This window comes from Ptychodera flava (genome assembly GCF_041260155.1).
Source record: "Ptychodera flava strain L36383 chromosome 23 unlocalized genomic scaffold, AS_Pfla_20210202 Scaffold_24__1_contigs__length_23054250_pilon, whole genome shotgun sequence".
Lineage (NCBI taxonomy): Eukaryota > Metazoa > Hemichordata > Enteropneusta > Ptychoderidae > Ptychodera > Ptychodera flava.
The window spans coordinates 4,836,189-4,857,557 of record NW_027248278.1 but is presented as its reverse complement, the minus strand read 5'-3'; the positions used below and the strand labels follow the sequence as shown (position 1 = coordinate 4,857,557).

The 21,369-nt window shown below is 39.1% G+C and overlaps 2 protein-coding genes across 5 annotated transcripts in view; both read left to right on the top strand.

The window, feature by feature from the left end:
- The first annotated feature begins 453 nt into the window (after positions 1-453).
- LOC139124478 (glutathione S-transferase omega-1-like) lies at positions 454-14,563 on the top strand. Its single transcript, XM_070690615.1, has 5 exons — positions 454-643; positions 2,990-3,095; positions 9,431-9,653; positions 10,251-10,377; positions 12,728-14,563. Exons 1-5 carry the CDS (start codon positions 541-543, stop codon positions 12,961-12,963), a joined length of 795 nt encoding a protein of 264 aa, XP_070546716.1. The 5' UTR covers positions 454-540; the 3' UTR covers positions 12,964-14,563.
- A 3,061-nt stretch (positions 14,564-17,624) lies between these two features.
- LOC139124803 (major facilitator superfamily domain-containing protein 6-like) overlaps positions 17,625-21,369 on the top strand; it is a 14,485-nt gene continuing 10,740 nt past the window's right edge. For 2 of the 4 annotated variants that reach the window (XM_070690915.1, XM_070690912.1), the window contains exons 1-3: positions 17,625-17,784; positions 18,063-18,146; positions 20,174-21,096. In XM_070690915.1, coding sequence (XP_070547016.1) covers positions 21,070-21,096 — 27 coding nt within the window. In that variant the 5' untranslated portion in view covers positions 17,625-17,784; positions 18,063-18,146; positions 20,174-21,069. Of the gene's footprint in view, positions 17,785-17,907; positions 18,147-20,173; positions 21,097-21,369 lie in introns of all 4 variants that reach the window. The other 2 variants (XM_070690913.1, XM_070690914.1) reach the window with 2 other exon arrangements.

The following is a 21,369-nucleotide window of genomic DNA, read 5'->3' as shown; positions in this document are numbered from 1 at the left end:
TGGCTGGGAAAGTCATGTGTCAATGTCATAATCAATCGTTTTCTAAGATGTTTGTACGTGCTTTGAAATAAAGAAGACAGGTAAATATAGGAAGCAATGCAGGGTATTGTGAGTTCATGAAAAACCCACAAACTGGTATGCCATTGTAGTTTTCTTCGTGCAGTTCTGTAGGTGCAGTATATCTCAGATTACCCCTCTTTCTTCTGTCATGCTGACAGAACAACGTATGAATTTCCAGTGGAGAGACATTCCCTGGAATAGAAAGTGTGTCAGTTAGTGGTATTATAAATGAGCCATATATGTATATGGCTCTTTGTAAGGCTACTGTGAGTGCTAGGAGATTATATTCATCCCCCAGGCTTTCTACTTTATTGCTGTGTAAATCAGATCTGTAAACTTCCGTTGAACACTGTCTGCCTCTGCATTTAGAAGTCTGTTTGTTAAATCCTTTTCAATTATTTGTTTGAAAAGTGAGGGATGCTCTTTAAAAATCGAGAGTGTCAGAAGACGTAGAACAACTGTTTGTTCAGTCAGCAACGCATGCGCACGATCACCGAGACAGTCGTTGTAAAAATTAGTGTCACATTCGTTTACTTGTACGGCAAATTGGGAGAAAACATGTCAGAGAGACACTTATCCACTGGTGAGTGAGATTTTTACTGATTCTGGTGATCAATTTTTACAATATGAAAGTGTCAGTACAAAAGGAATTTAGGACAGTCGCTTGTGATACAGTGAATTTCGCTTCGGAGCCACAACTCAGTGTATGAGACAAACACGTTGCATGTGTCTGCATCATGGGTCAGTGGCAAGAGCAGTGGACGCACGATCACAGGATGGTGTGTTCGAGTCTTGTTTGAATATGCAAATGACCGATTTTGATTCAATCAATAGACCCTTGAGAAAAACGAGGGTATATGAGTCAATGGAGAATATTCGTAGGCCTAAACACAGGCATCCACCAGTGACCGTGGCCTAAATTTGTGTATTATGTATTTCAAGTATATGATTGAGGTAGTACACAAGAATACTCTTCACATCGTGTAGTATATATGGCAGTGTGGTATCAATAGGATGATTGAATGATAATGGACCAAACCTGTTTGCAACTTTGTCGGAAAACAAGGTTAACGCTATTCAAGCGTATCGCCGGTTTATTCAGTGAGTCATCTTTGCTTGCCAAGTCTTTTGTCCGGGCAGCTGGATGCTCCCCGACCCGTGAGAGCAGACGATGTCAATAAATAAGACATGAAGGCCCTATTCTCGTCGTCCGATCTCGCGGGTCCATTACTTCGACTACAGTCGTTTTCCACTTGCTACCATTAAGTAAGACAACTACTAAATTAACGTTAAAAATGCATAAAAATCAATAAGCATCCATATATTTTCATTTCGGATAAAACATATCTGACCATTCGATAGCGTCACCCTTGCGCGCGCTGCCGCTGGCAGCCGTATTGGTAAAGAGTCGTTGCCGCGGTCAGCCCTGGTGTGATATGAAATGGTAATGAAGCTCAATTATGCAGTCATGTATTCTGTGCTTGTACAATGAGAACATGACCCTACCAATGGTGTTTAATTGTTACTTTACAATTGGCACTCTGTGTTCAACATTGCATATATAATGCCAATTCCATGCGTAATTATTTGATGGGATCCGTGCTGCTAGCGTCATTTACACGAGCGTGTTCTATGTCGACTGTGTTTCATACGTTGAAATCAGTTGAACTCATTTTCATAGCTCTTCAAAGGTAATGTAATAAAAGGAAAAAAATGACATAAAATAATGTTTTGCCCCTCAACAATAATGTCGTAAGCTGGTATTTGAACACCCTTAGCAAAGTTGGTTTTGTCTTTGTACAAACAGAATTTCTGACTACATCAAATCGGCTAAGTCAGCACTTGGATGACCAAAAGTCTAACGCAATTTTAGATCCTGTAAACTGAGTACCATCTTAAACAAAATACACTATGAGTTATGGGAAATATAAAGTGATCAGCTGCAGGGCTTTACTGAATAAGAGCATGAATACCATTTATTTATATATAAAATGTTTTATAAGTCTTGACCTGCTTAGGCACAAAAGTAAACGTAACATGGACAAGTTATGTGTACTACGGAGTCTTGTTTGTATACCGTCGCTTGTTTGTATACCGTCGCTCGGTGTGCTTTATTGCTTCAATATCTTTTCTTAAGTCAGTAGAATGCGACTAGGAGACAGATATTAGATCTTTAAAACTTTTATAGTATCCTTTTGGCCCACCAATTGTTGGGGCTTATCATGAATCTTCTTGAGTAAATAACGTGCTCACCTTAGTAGTTTTTTGCCTATCGGGAATTTAAAATTTTTTGCCTATAGAGATAACACAGGGATGGTGGGAATTTTAAATTTCAAACAGTGGTATCTTGGGAAATCTGTTAAACCATTACAAAAGTTTGCATAGTGACCCCTGATTTGTATTCTGGATTTTTAAAGAGGGTGGTTGACGGTTTGTTTAGGGAACGTTTGAGCGAAAGCTTAAGCCTTTCAATTTGGAGGAGCGCACTAACTTAAGATTGATTTTCATTGTGTTTTTATGTGTCCAAAGTCACCCTTTGCCATGGTAACATCGTTCAACGAAATTGTGTCCCTGTGACGTTTAGTAAAACTGACCCTACCTAACTCATGGTTTTGCCCTGACTAATTATTATCAGGGTTGATCAGATCCTTTTCCCTGTGTGATTGAACTCATTTTTTCTCAAAATTGGCATGGTGGCAATTTATCAGGAAACTATTGGTATGACAAATAACGATAGGGGAATTTGGAAATTATTGACAATCCTCTTCGAACAAGAGACCACTCTGAGTCTTCATGATGTCCGATCTATTTTGGCCGTGACTTTGGATTGTTTATTGTATTGTTTATTTTTAAAGTACATCTTCATTCATTTAATTACACGCCGTTTTACTTGATCATTTGTGCATTTGCTCTTTTGTTTTTTTTTCAGGTGATGAATGTCCACCATTGAAGAAGGACACTTTGAGAGTTTATAGCATGAGGTTTTGTCCATTTGCAGAGAGGACAATACTGACTCTGAAGGCCAAAGGAATACCGTGAGTGTTTAACCACTACTTTGGCCTAGAGACAAATTCTCAAAATACAAATACATGAAAGTGTTTGAAGAGTTTGTCATTTTAGTACTAAACCTCTCTTTCTCTTATTCTGTTCATCGGATGGCTTTCACTGCATTATTTTGTTTGTTTACTTTGTTTACTATCATTGCAAATATAGTTCGGAACACTCCTTGACTAATGACATCTTTCGTGCATATGTCGACATTACCTTAAAATATATCGTCGTAATATAGGGAAAGTGGCGTCACACATCAAAAATCTTGTCTTGTGTGTGCTTTAATGTGTTTTGTGTCTCTATTGTGTTTTGGCGGTTAGTGTGAAAATTAACAACACGGTTCTTAATTTAAAATTAGCCATGGGGAGACATGGGCGTAGTCGAGTGTGTCTCAGACTACCTTGACCCTTTGACGCCACGTTTCAAAACCAGTTCGGTTTCTTCCTTATCAGTCGCTGATAGTCGCGCCAGCGACCTACTGACCACGCATTCCCAGATGAATAATATACTGTGCAAGCAACCGGAAGTGTACCCAACTGAATTCATGGGCACCACCTGATGCTATGGCATCGATAGCAGTTTTCAGTCGTATTGGACTACCCGGTGAAATTCTGACAGACCAGACGTTGCAACTTATGACAGATATGTGTGCTATTAAAGTTGAATATGTTGAAAATAAAAACTAACTCAAATACCCACAATGCATAGGGCTCATTGAGAAATTCAGTGAGACTCTTAAAGCTATGTAACAACGTTTTGTAGCAGGAGACCCGAAAGAATGGGACGAATATTTGCCGTACCTTCCTTTTTGCCTACATACAACCTGTAATATAGAGGTAGTAATATGACGTAGAACTCCATGACCTTGCCTTGACGTTTGTGTGGTACGGAATTCACGAGTGATGCGGTGTATCCTGCGGCCGTATTTTCACGAGCGAAGCGAGTGAAAATACAGCAAGGATACACCGCATCACGAGTGAAAATAACTTTCGTAACACACAAACGTCAAGGCAAGGTCATGGAGTTCTGTTATTATTACATATGTTTCCCAAATTACACACGTTGGTAACTTCGTCGAGCAAGTAAATTCTTCGGGTCGGCGGATGGATATTACTTAACCAATAGAGTTATTCGCCCCTCAGCTGGTACACTCAAACAACGTCACTCACACGTATGACACTACAAAATGTTTTCAAGCGAAACCGTTCGTATTTTATATCATTATAATCGAAATTCATGTACACTGGAACAAGAACAATGAGTAAAACTTCAAAACGAGAAAGTCTAATTATGTTATCGGTTGAATAATTCAATCTGAGTCGGAATCGGAGTAGATCACTGCAGGTCGGCGACGTTTGGAGGCGATGCAACGTGGTATACAGGTGAAGACTGTTTAGATATAGGGAATTATTTCCGGTGATGTTGAAGGTAAAGTTGAACGATCCACCACTGATGTGTGCATTTGAGAACATCCCTGGTAGTTGCGGCAACTGATGGAGGGCATTTTGATGCATTGACGACAAGGGACCTCGAATATTAGCATACGAAGGACCGGCCACCGGTCGCGGTGTATGTTCGGCCGGCATCAGGCTTGTACTTCCGGTCGCGGTCGGTCGTGGATGCAGGTTGTGTACCGGCGAGTATGTCGCTCATCTGACGCTGCTGGTTTGCACTGGCCACAGAATAACGGTTGAGTTTTTGTGCCCGCTTAGCTTAGTTGTGAAGCCACAGTTGGTGTAACGCCGGCATCGAGCAGTCGTTGTACGCAGGCTCTACGAGCGCTGTGATTACTCAATTTGTCAGTGAGTCCCGTCGCTCAGAAAAAAACGGGCTAGCAATTGATCTAACTCAGGTGGTGGAATTGTTTCTCCGTCAGCTTGAGCGGAGATACCCCTATTTGCATATTTATATTAGAATTTCGTTCAAACGGAAGTGATGAGGGCGCTGTTCTACTTGACCGTTAGTGTGATTTTTCCTGTTTTTTGGGGGGCAATTTCAGCCCATTTTTTCCCAACAAACGATGTCAGAGACGTTTCTATGGTCATATAAAGCAGTTAAGTTTGTGCCTATGAATTTTTATCAACTTCTACGGCTTACTTTTGGTGCTATGTGTGTATTGTCGATCTATGGCTCGCTAAACATAGGCCTACTTTTGGGCTGCCGCAACTACATGCACAGCTGATTCTTGTGAATATTTTTACATAGTTAGACAGTCTAATCATTATTTAAGCCCCTAACTTAGTTTTATTCTTGTTCATGCCCTGCAAATCACTGCTTTGGCCTCGTAGGTCGTACACCGTCCCGCCATCAGAAGACAAGATGGCCGCTTTAAGTGAGGAACGTGTTGCACTCCGCTGACGCCTTGCTCATGTTTACAAATTGTTTAGGCCCAAAGATTGCACAATATCACATATTTTACTGTTGTCAATCCAACTTATGTTATATTTATATTTGATGCTTGGGCTACAATTTCGCGGTAGTCCTCGTAGGCATTGGCTACCAATATTCCATTGGGTAACCGGAGAAGTCGGGCAGTTGCAAACTCGGCCATCGCCAGCGCCGATGGTGCCGACCAACTCGGCCAGTGCAGTGGGACTCGGCCAGGAGAAGTCTGCCACTCGCAACAAAGCAATATGATTGCATACGCATTCTCTTCACAGTTGAATATGCCAAACAATTTTAACTTTTTACTACCATAGTTTTTGTTATTTTGTCGGTTTAATACTACCGGGTACTACGAACCACAGGCGTACGGAATGTTTCCTAGATCGTCGTCCGATGGGAAGTGACGGACACTGCATGCACCGTGAGGCCGAAGGCCGAACCTCGGTACTGTATAACAATACCAAGGTATGACGCGGAAAACTCGACCGGTGGCCGGAAACAAACGAAATAAAGCATCTACCTCAAAATAATTACATCGAACGGTCGGAAATACCTTCAAACTTTCAAATCTTTACTCTGGTTACAGCATTTCTTTCAAATCTGCCAGTTATGGGCGATAATTAACTGTCCGGCGAGTACTCGCACTTGCAATGCCACTTCGCCATTTTGAATAGCTTTTTTACTCCCGAAAGCCTTTGCAAGTGGACGAGTGACCCTGTGAAGAGTTTGTTTACAAATGTCAGATGGCGGGATTCACAAGCATAAACTTTCCCATCGTTTACGTTGATTGCCTTGTTGCCAGATGGCTGAAGTTGCATTCACTGACAGTATAAAATTTACCTAACGGTTAACGGTTGAATTTAGCGGGTGTGGGGTCACGGGGTCACTCTTCCACTCGCAAAGGCTTACGGGAGTAAAAAAGCTATTCAAAATGGCGAAGTGGCAATGCAAGTGCGAGTACTCGCCGGACAGTTAATTATCGCCCATAACTGGCAGATTTGAAAGAAATGCTGTAACCAGAGTAAAGATTTGAAAGTTTGAAGGTATTTCCGACCGGTCGATGTAATTTTTTTGAGGTAGATGCTTTATTTCGTTTGTTTCCGGCCACCGGTCGAGTTTTCCGCGTCATACCTTGGTATTGTTATACAGTACCGAGGTTCGGCCTTTGGCCTCACGGTGCATGCAGTGTCCGTCACTTCCCATCCGACGACGATCTAGGAAACATTCCGTACGCCTGTGCTACGAACATTCAGAAAACAACTCAAAGTCGAAGAGCTCCCACGTCCACCCTGCAAAACATGTGGTCTGCCTCCGTGTTTCTGCAGATCGCGCGCGTACCGTATTAAAGTTCAGGCAAACATTATGCCATTTCTTCAGTAAATTCATGGCTTGATGACTCTTAACTAAGTTGCTTCGCCATCTCCTATGACTTTTTAACGAACTTCAAGTGTAACTATGACGAAGACTGCAAAACTCGCTACCACGATCGCGATACACCCATACGTGCGTTGAACTGTGATCTGTGAAGTTTGCAAACATTACGCTCATCTTATGAATGACATTTAGATCGCTTTCGTATATAACTTAAGTGAGATTTCAAAAAAGAAACACTAATATGGAGCATATATTCTAATAGGGTGCATACTGTACTGGCCGACTTCTCTTGTATTCGGTCATTGTCAACTGTCAGTGTCTGTCTGTTTGGAGTCGATGCAGCTGGATGGTCGGACATTCCCACGCCTGATTTTACTGACCCCTCAGCCTTTCAAGATAATAATATCGTTGTAAGAGTGGATTTGAGTGACCGTGATTTGTCACAGTTTTCCTTTTCACTGTAACGGGTAGTATATCACTGTTCAGTTACCATGTTTCAACTCGTCAATGTTGACTGAAGTCCGATAGCATAAAGGCGAGTTTCAGTGCCATAGCGTTGTACGCTGTGCACGCGTACACTGGGCTGTACGATGGGCCTTGTACGGTAACACTAACAGCGCATACATGGCATCATGAAATCATGCCGCAAATATAGGCGCACTGTCAGAATTCACGAAACTTGTCACAAGCGTTGTTCAATAGCAAGTGGTTTGACACAACAAGTATTGTTTTTGTTCAAGACCTGTATCAGTGTGTTTCGGGTCACAGTCTAAAAATAGCACACAGCTGAGAGGTATAAACCATCATTGCAACGTACGAATTCAGTTGTCAATTATCATTAGTATTTATTTCTATCATGCATAGATACGATGAAATTACTCTCAAAAGTGTACATTACCTCATAGCATGTTCAACTTCGCATTAAATAATCATATTTGTGAGCTTTCGAGCCCATTTTCACGACCAAGTCGCTCGAACGACGTGTATTCCGACATATTGCTTGTTTACATTCAGAACGAGGCTCTGCAGCCTATTGAATTATGCAAATTTCTATACGTCCGCTCAAGCTGCGTGTCACAAGGTGTTTCCATTGTGTCTCCGTAATAAAATTCAATTTCAAATGATCAACATATTCGCAATTTTGCCAGTCGTAATGCTGGTCCTCAATCGAGCTGGTTTCAATATACAGTAGACGACAGTTTTACCAAAGTATAAAGTAGTCCGCCAAATTTGATACTCATTTGCATAATTTAGCGTGAAAATACCGAAAAATTATTGAATGGGCACGTGACTAATTTGCATAGTTATTTGATGGCTTGTGACATTCTCCTTCAATCTGTAAGTACGTTTTTAGCTGTTTGACAAGGAGTTTATTGTTAACATTTTGTAATATTATGATAAAATTAATAAAGTGTAGGAAGCAACTGTGTGGTCAATATGTATGCAATTTATCCTGCCAAAAACCAAATTTTGAAAAGGAACTATTTTTCTCATATGCACATTACTGAGATTCAATACCAACTTTATGTGGTGGGGCACAATAGAATAATCTGCAATATAGAGGTAGTAATGACGTAGTACTAGGTCAGAGCTGTCATTACTATACATGTTGTCTGTAAGGTTTAGGGATAAACTTCCTATAATATCTTGCAAATCCCAAAAATGACGCTTTGTCTCAGGTGTAGGATAATTGAAAACAGCATCTGCCTTAGGTTTTAGTTTTCCTCTTTTAACGCCGTAGCCTACAAAGTAAACCTCATTGTAATAAAGGAAAAGTGGCTTCACACATCACCCATCTTGTCTTCTGTGTGCTTTAATGTGTTTTGTCCCTATATTTTGGCAATATAGACACAAAACACATTTAAGCACACACAAGACAAGATGGCCGATGTGTGAAGCCACTTTTCCTTTATTACAATGCTCATATTTTACTGTAAACGTCACCACGATGGAGCTATATTGACATGAATATACGACGATAATGCAACATACATTACGCACAAGCTATTTCGTGATATGGTCAAAAGCAGCTGTTATCATCAGTGGTTTATGTTACTTCGTGCGAGACTTGAGCAAGCAAAGAACCAACACACATACCATAGCTTTACCAGTTTCTTGAATATTTGTTCGAGAACATTTAACTTGGATATACATATACCATACTATTTATGACCGAAGGCAATTGACCAAAAGGATTTCAACTGCTTCTCTAAAACTTATCTGAGTGCATATCTATGTTGTTTTTGGCCTTGATTACGACAGGGGACGGACTGGTCTACATAGTTGTTACCGTGACATATACTATTATGTGCATATTCTCACCCAATTAATTTATCGGCACCCTGTTCATTGCATTGGACAAGAACCAAATTAAGGAAAGAAGGAAATAAACTGGTAATACAGTCAAAGCAATATTACAATTCACCATCAACATGAGTGGTAAATATATGACACTTTTTTACTAATTATAAAATATACCATAATACTTAGGCTTACGTCCTTTACATTCGAAAGTGTACTGTTTATTTGAAACATGATTGTTGAAATGGTTCTTTTGCAGCCATGAGGAAGTCAGGGTCAACACCAGAAAAAAGCCTGAGTGGTTTTTTGATAAAAACCCCAAAGGCCTTGTTCCGGTACTGGAAATAAACGACAAGATTGTCTTTGAGTCTGCAATTTGCTGTGAATACTTGGATGAGGTGTACCCTGAAAATCCAATGACATCAAAGGATCCATACCAGAGAGCCAGGGATAAGATGTCTGCAAACTACTTTGATGACAAGGTATATTTAAGTCTTTTTTGGGATAATGGCTGAAAACGGTAGCTTCACAATTATTTGATAGAAGTTTGTATTCTCGCTGCTTCTGTGAAATCAGTTACTTAATGACAGACTAAAAAAGTGTAGATTCCTACAAATAATGTGTTGATTTTCTGCCAAATTTAAAAAATGTCAAATTTATACTGTCAATTACCATACATAGAAGCATTGTACATCAAGTGATTTACTCAATAATTCATGAATTACATAACTTACTTATGTGTTTGGCGACTGTAGGTCATTGACGCTTTTTAACTTTATCGTAAATGTCAAACTAATACATCTTTCCTGTACATCGGGCTTTTTTCAGAGTGGAAGGCACCGTTGATTTTTCGGGTTTGCTACTAATAAGAAGGAATTGGAAGTAAACTTCATCGCAACAATACTTTTGTACATTCCCTCTGTTCTCAATGGGTATGCACAGCTACACACAGAGAAACCGATGAGGAAGTTACATGCTTCTGTCAATCACGTAGAGCTCAACTCTCTCACTGCTATCAATGGTGAGAATTGCCCTGATTAGAGGGAATCAGACTAAACAAGATAACATCTTTCTCACAGATAATGTCAGTATACTGGAAAGCTGCATCTGCTAAGGGACAGGATGCTGAACTTAAAGAGGATTTCTTGAAAAGAGTTGATGAACTGGAAGAAGACCTGAAAAAAAGAACAACACAGTACTTTGGAGGTAATGTCAATGAACATTGTAATAAATAAATGCAACAGAGAATTTAGTGTGGGATTCGAAGGACTTGACGTGTTGCATTTTGGTAGAATGCGCCTGGGGGACAGACATTCAGAAGCTTACATGTTCACAATACTTTTATAGTCTAACGTTTGTAGGGGTTATCTGAAAGCTCTTGGAGTAAAGCAAATTTTCACCGTCTTTTTGAAAATGGACAATTTTCTTTTACTCCAAGTGTCAACACCGGGGTGGGGCGGCCATTTTGAATTTTAAATTCAAAATGGCCGCCCATCTAGTACCAACGTTTGTACGGTGACCCCTAATTTTTATTTATGATTTTGGAAGAGAGTGGTTCAAATTTGTTGCCTTGAGGTAATTTTGAACAAGAGTATGTATTTCAGTTTCGAGGTGTGAACTGCCCTCACTTAAGATTGAAATCTGTTTATGAATGTTTGTGACAAACAGACAGGGATTTCTTTTAAAAATGCCACTCAAATTTTCATCACAATCACACTCCTAATACACAAACAACGTACCTACACATGCCATACATACCTAAATCCGACCATCGGGGGTCACCGTGTGAATTGAGCACCACAGAAATAAACTTTGATTGAACAACACTTTATGAAACATCGAAACGGTCGACTACCCTGTGTCAACTGCATGGGAAAATTATATATTCGACTGGGTTTTTTTTTATAAGACAGTGAACAAATTTGTAAATTCTCAATCGGATTGGAACTCACAAAATACGGCACCCGATCACATAGCAAAGACATCACAATCAACGTTACGATAAATGTTCATTCGAATTTCAACATGAAGCAATTCAACAAGCTGTAGACCAAAGAAATGTTTATGAAATTCGATAGCCTGAATATTTGTCTCAAAGGTGCACTCTGCTTTAAACAAGACCTCTGTTAAAGTATATGCCTCGAAAGTGAAACCTTAAGGTAGAACGCACCTCGGGGACGGACATTCGGACTCTCAAACTTTTACAATTCTCTTCTGATATACCATGGGTGGTTCATTTTAAAGCTCTTGGTGAAAGAAAACTTTTCACCGGCTTAGTTTTTTGAAATTCGAAAATTTTTATTTTTCGCCATAGAGTTAACACAGGGATGGCGGCCATTTTGAATTTCTAATATCGGTAAATCTTGGGTTATTTGTTTCTCTAGTACCAAACTTTGCACGGTGACCCCCTATTTTTATTCTTGATTTTGAAAGAGAATGATTGAAAGATTCTCAAACTTTCCTATTGAAACTTTCAAACATTCTCTTACCAACTCAACAATAAAAATCGGGGGTCACCGTGTAAATTTCTGTACTAGAGAAAGAACCAAGATTTACCGATATTTAAAATTCAAAATCACCGAATTTCGAAAAACAAACCCTGTAAAAAATTTTCTTACTTCAAGAGCTTTAAAATGAACCCCACAAGTGGTATATCAGAAAAGGATTATAAAAGTTTGAGCGTTCAAATCTCTGTCCCCGAGGCGCGTTCTACCTGAATGGACGCTCTCATCTCTTCAGTGTTTGGTGCCTGGCTATTTGACAACCACCCTGCCCTGCTGCATCAGGGTCATGTATGCTTGTGTGTGTGTCATGTGTATACTCAGTTAGTATTTGTCAACAGTTTGTCAGGTTTTTGCTGCAAAGATTTATGATGGTTTTACTAAGTAATTAAGTATTCTTCTTTTATAATTACGAAATCATTGATGGAGTCTATTGATTCAGAAAAGGGTAATACTTAGTGGTTACCATGCATGCATTTTATCATGAATACCTTATGTTTCAAGAAGGAAATGCATTTAAGTAAGTAGTTTGCGCCATGAAAATGAAAGACTTAAACTTTTCTCAAGCAAATTTTCGACCATTCTCTTTCAAAATCAAGAATGGAAATCGGGGGTCAGCATGCAAATGTTGGTACCACAGACACAAATCACCCAATATTTACCCGGGTATTGGAAATTCAGGCACAATGGCCGTCATCCCTGTGTGTTATTGGTCATCACAATGTTACCCGATCTTGTAACATTGGCTATGCGTAAATTCAGTTGATTTGTTTATTCATGAAAATGCGTCCGAGAAATTATGTAATTTGTTATTTTGTTAACAGTTTTTGTATTTTTTCCCTCGCAATAACGGTGTTTATTGCTACTGAATTGAAGTCACGATGCAAACTGAATCTGAATCACGAATACAACACTGAAACGTCATGTTATGTCCTCAAGCATAAGTACATTGCTGAAATTTAATTATTAACATGAATGTAAGCATAGAACAACATACATTCACTGTAGTGCAGACTGCTTCAATCGGTGTCTTACTCAGATTTCTTGGTCTGTAGGAGAAACCCCGAAATGGCTTGATATCCACATGTGGCCTTTTATTGGAATCATCGAGGGAGTGGAGATACTTGGGGGCAACAGTCTACCGAATGACCGCTTCCCTGTGTTGTGTGGCTGGGTGGCTCGTATGAGGGAATACCAACCTGTCAAAGACTACCCTATGCCGCCGGAAATTAAGAAGGCATATCGAACGAGTTGCCGCACAGACAGTCCAATCTTTGATGGACTGATCTAAAAATACATAGCGGTTCTTTTACTTCTTTGTAACTTACTATAGGCATTGATGAAAGCAGAGCCAATTTGTATTGCGCCCTCTCCTGACAAGTTTTATTCATAGATATGTACTTGTACCAGAAATAATAAAGTTGCTTTCTTTTGGCAATTGACAAGTATATGACGTCACAGACAGGCTTTAAGTTACTGTAAGTATAGTCTCCAGAAGTGGATATGCCTTTTATGTTCTGAGAATAATGCCTAGTTTTATTTTATTATCGTTTTTGCAAATACTAATGAGAAAGTTGCCAAATTGTTCTTTAATAATATACCAACATTGAATAACTTGTGAAAGTAAAACACTTTTCCTTTTACCAACAATGGCATACTTTGTAGGTGAGCATGACAGTACCAAAGTGCGGATGAAAAAAATAGTGTTTCGACCTAAATGTTTTCGATGTATTGCATCGGAATTACTGCACCTTGAGATATTACATAGCTAAATTTATCTTTTGCTTTTTATCAATTTTAAACCTTCATGAAGTACTAAGTCACATAAGCATTTTCTTAGTGAGACTAGTATTGATGTTAATAGGTATACGATGAAGGCCTTATAAACACTATCATATCATACCAGTATATTGATGGTGCAAATACGGCGATCTGATTGGTCGAGACGCGAAATGAACCGTGGTATATTGGCGATATACCACGGCTGGCATGCGCACTGTTCTCAGCTTGAGGAAAAGTACTTTAATGACGTTCCCCGCCAGAATTTCAATATACTGTTATGATATAATAGCAATAAATCACACCCAGCTACTGTATACCACTCGATTTTGACCATTTACTCCATGTATGCACTCGCTATCGCTCGTGCATACATGTCGTGAACTGGTCAAAATCTCGTGGTATACCATCGGTTGGTGTGCTTTATTGCTTAATTATAACATGCCTCATATATCGAACGTCGCGCGCTCCATCAATGATAACTTGTGGATCATGACGTCGTGGGCCGCATCGCCATCATTTGAAGGAAAGTGAGCTGGAACTATTTTCAACTAACAACTTCGGGATTGATCAAATTACATGTTTTACCTAGGAAATACTGCTTTTTTTACAAAACTATGCAACCATGAAAATTGATTAACCGTATAACAGTGATTTAATTACATCAGTGCAGCGTTCGATGGTGAAAATTGTTGTATTTTTTCGACAGATTTTCGTCTAACATAGAAATATAGCATATGAACGTCATTTATATGTACAAGCATTGCGTCAAACTATGTAAGTGAGGCATGTAATAATAATATTATAGTGTAAACCAGGGACTATGTATCCTTGAGGCAGGAGATCATTTGCCCTCCTTACGTCGGGTGAATCGTCACCTGCCCTCAGGCACACTGGCATAGTCCAATATTCGGCCTACAATATATATAATCTAACTTTATATTCATAAACATACATCAATGATTCGACTGCTTTATCATTTTTTAGTTGCTTGCTGTTTCATTTTCAATTTCTCGTTTCAGTAGCTGTTATTCGGTGTACGCCAGGTTGCTCGTGTAAAGAATTATAGAAAAAAAAGAAATAAATATGGAACTGATTACCTCTTAAAGGGACGTAATTTCTGTCAGCATGAATTTGTAAAAAATGCTTTTATGATTGTATGAAGAAAAAACTAAGCTTCCAATGCAGCAAATAAGATTTTACATGGTATATTTTTCAGAAATCATTGAAAAAAAGTTCTAAATCGGAAATATCTCAATGTCATTGATTTTCTGAAGGAAAAAGTAATCATTATCGTCAGGTGAGCGTACACTTCGAGCCGAAGGTGAGTATTGTGAAGTTCCGCGTAAGACACGAGTATACGATGACGTCAAACAAAAATATTCTATGGAATTATATATTTATCACATGAAAGTAAGAAGAGTGTACTTTTCGTTTGATGTGGATGATCAAAATTATTGTCCCATTGCCAAAATATTGTCGCGATAACCATCACTATCTGAAAAGAGATATGCAAATGGTTTACACGGTGCTTTCATTATATTGATAAATACGATCAAGTTCAAATATTAACACACCGACTGCCATCTTTACCAATCAGACATACGGATTCGGTAACATGAACTTGCCAATCATTGTCTCGCGCTGTCCCGACAAACCAAGTCTGCATCTTACGGACGTGCAGAGAACTTTCCCTTGGCTAGCGACGGGCAGCCATGGTAATCAGGTTATTTGGAATATTTTTTCAAATATATTTACGAAGTATATACAACGACAAGACCGAAAAAATAGCTCCTATTCTTGCAGATTTTGATGTTTGCAGTGACACACATATATACCGCACGTAGATACGCGTACAAATATAGTCACTGACGGCAACTGTTTAGGTGTTGACTGGAGATGATACATCCGTGATAGCGCTGCAGAGTTCAGGATACAGCTTACAGCTGATGTCTTTACTGACGCTACGATGCAGGTGTGTTAAATGACTTGATGTTTTGAGCCTTCCATCTCGCTTTTCTGAAGATCATATGGTATTTATTTATTCAATTGCACGATACATTCAGATGTAATTTTTAGGTTTATCGCAGCGACTTTACTATTAGTACGCTAATAGATCAATAGATCACTCGTTCCAAGCAAGTATTTAAGCCTTCCAATTAATGAATTTTGTGCAGAAAATTAAGCTCGGAACCCAATCAAAGTATACATTTCCTAAAAGCTTAGATATTGGCCAATAATGTCTTTGTTATTATTTGACAATTGTATACACAAGGACAACGTGACAGTCAATTTGAATACCTCTTAATTCGTTTCCCTGCACTAACGCAGCAGTATTTTACATCGGAATTAGCATGATAACAAGGTGTCATGTCAATTTTCCAAAGCGTGTCTGCGATTTAGTTTTTTTGTGATGAGACATATACCTGATCTAAAACTGATCCCTGATCTAACACATTTCAAAGTATGTAACATAAAAAGAAGGACAGATCAAAAAACATTCCAGACAAACTTTCGAAAATTGACACGACACCTTTTATCAAGCTAACTTCGATCGAAAATACTGCAGCCTTAGTGCAGGGAAGCTAAAAAATCCGATTTGAAAGAGGTTATTCAAACTGACTGTCACGTGGTCCTCATATAAACAATTGCTAACAATACAAAACATCAGTGTTTGCAAGTACCTTGGATTTCAGGAAATATCTATCTTGATCGGGTCACGAGCTTTAATTTCTCAGAGAGTACATAAATTGGAAGGCTTCAATACTTGTCTTGGAACCTTAAAAACGGGTGTGTACAGCCCTGGCAACCCGTTCGGTCATTTATTATTGCTGAAGCTTTAGCGACTCTAAATTTCGTTGGACATACTTTCCGTAACTAAATTTATCGTATCAGCTTTTATTGTGGGAATATACTGTATCAACCCCGACAGATCGGTCTGTGCATATTTTGAAGCCGTGTAAAAATTCCGGCAGAACAGGGACATAACACAGGTGGCGATCAGATATATATATATATATATATATATATATATATATATATATATATATATATATATATATATATATATATATATATATATATATATATATATATATATATATATATATATATATATATATATATATACAGTGGTAAATGAAAAGTGACCCATGCGGGACTCGATATATATATATATATATATATATATATATATATATATATATATATATAATATATATATATATATATATTATATATATATATATATGGGCTATTGCAGACATTACACAACTATCCTAATAGTCTATTGCATATCTTGACCTAACGTGACCTCAGTGTCGATAATTTCTGATGCTATGGTACATTGAAAATTTACCGTTTTGCTTCGAAGAAATATGCATTCTTATGTAAAGTCAAGTCATTCTAAATATTCAGATCAGAATGTCATATAATGTTGCTTGCTGCCCTCAACGACAGAAGTAAACGACTGAACAGCAAGGATATATGGGGTCTTGAACAGAGTGTCCCTGAAAATTCCGACCAGCTTAGATTCAATTCAAGTCCCTTTTGACAACCCAAGCCAATGTGACAGTTTAAAAGTGAAGCTCTAGCGTTCAAAATTAAAAAAGGATAGGAAATCAACATGCTTGAACCCAAAAGTTGGCTATTTTAATCACAATAGTCCAAAGAAACAGTAACAACTTGTCACAAAAAATTAGCATATGTATCATTCATCATTTAACCATGGCTTTTTGTCAATCTTTGTCCGATCTATTAATTTATTGCGGTATAATTTTGTTTCCAATAGATTTAAATTCTTTTTTGACAGAATTGTAACGGCATTTTAACAATACAATGGCAATTTTGTACAAGTCAGCGTGAGTCACTCTCAGACGCACTTTGTTCGTTCACAGGTTTATTTGATATATAAGCGCTGCAAAAACCAGCGCACAAAAGCATTACATAACTGTTGTCTTTTTACCCCGAGTGTTTGCATTGAAAAAGTTAACATTTCCCCCAAATAGATTTCTTATCGAAACTACACTGCACAGGTTTAAACCAGAAAGTCGACCCAGTAGTAGCATGAACGTACCAACGAGTTTTATTCAAAGCGACATCAACACGCCCATTATCTTGGCTGAATACTAAGGTAATCGCGAAGAGTTGCAATGTGGAACACCCATCGGATGGCGCACTAGCGCATGCGTAGTTCTGCCGTAGCGAACGGAACGGCCATGGCTATGGAATAAGCGGGGTTTATACTTGCGAATTTTTCCTCGAAATGGAATTTGATTCTGCAAGACCGGCCATTGGCACCTAACTCAAAGAAGTGTCCACGTATCTAAGAAAGGTGAGGCAACATTTGTTTACAAATATTAAGTGATTTGGCGACATCCCTACCTTCGACAGTTATTTTCTCGAGGGTCTATGGTTTCACAAGCACAATCCTCATATTTCCGTTCTTTTATTGTAGCTGCCTCGCCCTTGACGAAAAACAAAAATTACCGTTGCGTAACTGTACAAAGGAAAATCTGAAACTATTGTGCTCGGATAGAAAAGTTCTGAATATGAATGAAACAAGTCTGCAAAAGCTGAATATCAGCATGTTCACGTCTGTACATTTTGCAGAATAAACGCACCGGCTAAATTTTCAGAGCAGGAAGCTCACAACTTGGCAAACTACAGTAGAATACTGAAACCAACGTTAAAGAGGTAGGTTTTAACAACTTTGTATCTCAAATAACATTGACTCTACACTACTTCCAAAGGAGAACAAAGGGTCAAAATCAAATGGGCAGTCAATGTCAACAACCACGTACGCGCGAACTAGAGATTGAGGACTGCCGCTGTTAGCTGCGATATAATTGAACACTACCATAAATGATATTGATTTCTACAATTACAATAAAAGGTAGAATGTGCCACGGGGACAGATATTCGGACTTTCAATTTTTCACCGTTCGTTTCCGACCTACTACTTGTAGGGCTAATTTTAAAGATCTTTGAGTGATACAAATGTTCCTCGACTTAGTTTCTGGAAAATCAATTTTTTTGCGTTCTCCATTCAATTAACACAGGGATAGCGGCCATTTTGAATTTCAAATATCGGTAATGTCACCGTAAACGAACTTTGCATGGTGACCCATGATTTTGATCTTGAATGGGTAATAAGGTGGTTCAAGGTTTAATTGAGGAAAGTTTGAACAAACGTTAGAGTATTTCAACACTTTGGAGGCGGACACTACTGGGAGGAGGTAGCCCATTGCTCTAAGACTTTCACCATATCTTAAAAGATAATACACTTTGGCGTGATGATTATTGCCCCATGATGACATCTACAATGCAACACATTCATGGTTACGCTTAACTTAACATTGACAAAGGACGGTTATTTGAATTGCACTCAGAACAATGATTTTAATTGTTTTCAAATATTTCTAAAGATGGGTTTGTATTGATCTATGACTGCTGTGGCCACTTTACTGTTGATTAAACCTACTTGATGCAGTCAGAAATTATGCTTGTATAAAGACAAAACCGACCCTGCAAAGGGTTGTATATGATAGTTTACAATTGGCATCCTATGTTAAAAATTGCGACACAAGATACCTCTTCTACGCGATAATTAGTTTATTGAGGCAATACATTTTTATGGGATCACTGCAATAGAATCACCCAAACTTGTGTGTCCCATGCAGACAGTGCATGCATATGGTAATGTTACGTTGTATCTCAATCTTGAACACAGGGTGCCCATTATAAACTCTCATTTACAACCCCAGCTAGAGCTGGTTTTGTCGTCGTACAAACAGAATTTCTCACTGCATCAAGTAAGTTTAATCACCAGTCAAATTTGGCCGTGGGTGTATCTATGGCGTTTAGTTTAGTCAGCTAAACATCGGAATGGTCGTAAAAACTGCAAATTCTCAGGATTGCATTCATTTCAGAACATTTTGTCTCTAACATAGTCTTTCCACAGGGATTGATACAAAGAGAACGACCCACTGGTACTCGGTGGAGGGCGGATTGCGACTGTTCCCATACCTGTCAACTGCAAGGTATAACAAATGACACCTGTCCTAAATGCCTAACAGTTCATAATACGTTACATCAAACTATCTGATCTAAACGGCATTTTACAAACCTCTCGCAGGCCTAAAAATCGCCAGACATTCTTACTCAGCAGAAAATCGGTCGCTTTTAGTAAAAACCAATTCAGTATATGTAAAACCCACGGTCCCACTACCATATAAGATATTAACAGTAATCTGTCGGTAATGAATGGGCCATACTAGAGGGACCCGTGATATTACTAAGGCCGTCGACGAGTGTCGTCGTAATGAACATTTTTAAGGTCAAATATGCACATATTCTTGCTGTGTGTATGTATGTGTGTGTATTATTGTGTGTGTGTGTTTTGTAAAGTATGCCTATTTATGGTTTTATGCGGCTATAGTATGTTTGAGTCTGGTCTCAATATCCCCCCAGAAACAACAATGCTTACCATCATTTTATGTAAGTTTCGTTCTGCAGACATCGCGCCTTTCCAGTTTTACCAGCCCTCCTGTAAGATTTATTCGTTGCCCTCTTTTCAGCTGCCGCTAATATTATTTCATGGATAAGGATGCCAAAATATCAGTATTTTACATTATATATATCTTGCCCAATCAGAATAATTAGATTTGTAACATGTTGATACCCCACCGATAGTAACAGAATTTACAATGCTCTTATTGCAGACGTATACGGTGACGGCGATCGTCTCCTGGGACATCAACGCTACCATGGAAACAACGAGAGCGCGTGAACCGCTGTGTGGCAATAATAACTACGACAAGGGGACTCCAATCAACGGTCAACCGAGAGATCGCGAAAACAAGAAAAAAACCAGACAGATATGTCTGAGTTTAAATGTCCGCCTCGTTCCATACAAGGCGTTCTATTTCATATACGGGTGCGCTAAGGGCGCTTTAGTGCCCTTCGTACCGTTGTATTTCACACAGATAGGGCTCAACCAGCTACAGATAGGGGTTTTAGCAGGGGCTGCTGTGATTCCCCAATTTATTATCAACCCTGTCATTAGTGCTTTAGCCGAAAAGTCTCGAAAGCAAAAACTGGCGCTGTCGATCGCCCTCTTTAGTATTTTGTTGGTCGCATTGGTGTTGGTCGCCCTTCCCGCGTGGAAGTTTCTCGACGTCAGCTGTACCGCCAAACAGAAATTCTATGCACCTTTCAAGAATAAGACAGACTTACAACACTCCTACTTTCTGTGGAATGAAGATAACCCGTTCTTCTTCAAACGGCCATCGGATAATTACTTTAAAAAATTGGAGCATTACTTCCAAGGTTTTCGTCAGGACCACAGCAATTCAACCACCTCACGAGAAACACGTGCGGCACGAGACATCGATCACAATTCACAATCCAACGTCACTTTCCATTGGCACCCCCTGATAACGTACACGGGGCCAGGAATCACCTTTTCCGAACCAAGCAGCGTTAGGCATATTTTTGCCACTTTCGTAGCTATAATTCTGCTGGGAAGTATCTTAGCCTCACCCACGGAGAGTTTGGCAGATACAGCCACGATAATGAACCTGGGCGAAAACGTTTCGTACATAGGAAGGCAGAAGCTATGGACAACTCTCTCCACTGCACTTCTGTGAGTATTTATTGCTCATGTTTGTTGTTTTCACGCCTTGGTTATTACGATTCTAAACACATATTACCTGGTCATGAGGGCTACAGCGCCCAACTATTATCCAGAGGGGCCGCGCGTAACCACAGAAATACACATCGCTATTCCCAATCTGATTAAAATCAGATGTCGCGAGTACGGCGACGTCTTCGTACGCGTACGCCGTACTCTACATCTGATTTTAATCAGATTGTGCTATTCCCCAAGGCTATAGGCCGAGGGGTATAGCGATGCATT

Bases quoted from the DNA above. Each gene is read 5' to 3' on its own strand.
- LOC139124478 (XM_070690615.1), top strand. From the start codon at position 541: ATGCGCACGATCACCGAGACAGTCGTTGTAAAAATTAGTGTCACATTC. The intron at 644-2,989 runs GTGAGTGAGATT...TTTTTTTTTCAG, and splicing joins AGAGAGACACTTATCCACTG to GTGATGAATGTCCACCATTG. The intron at 3,096-9,430 runs GTGAGTGTTTAA...GTTCTTTTGCAG, and splicing joins CTGAAGGCCAAAGGAATACC to CCATGAGGAAGTCAGGGTCA.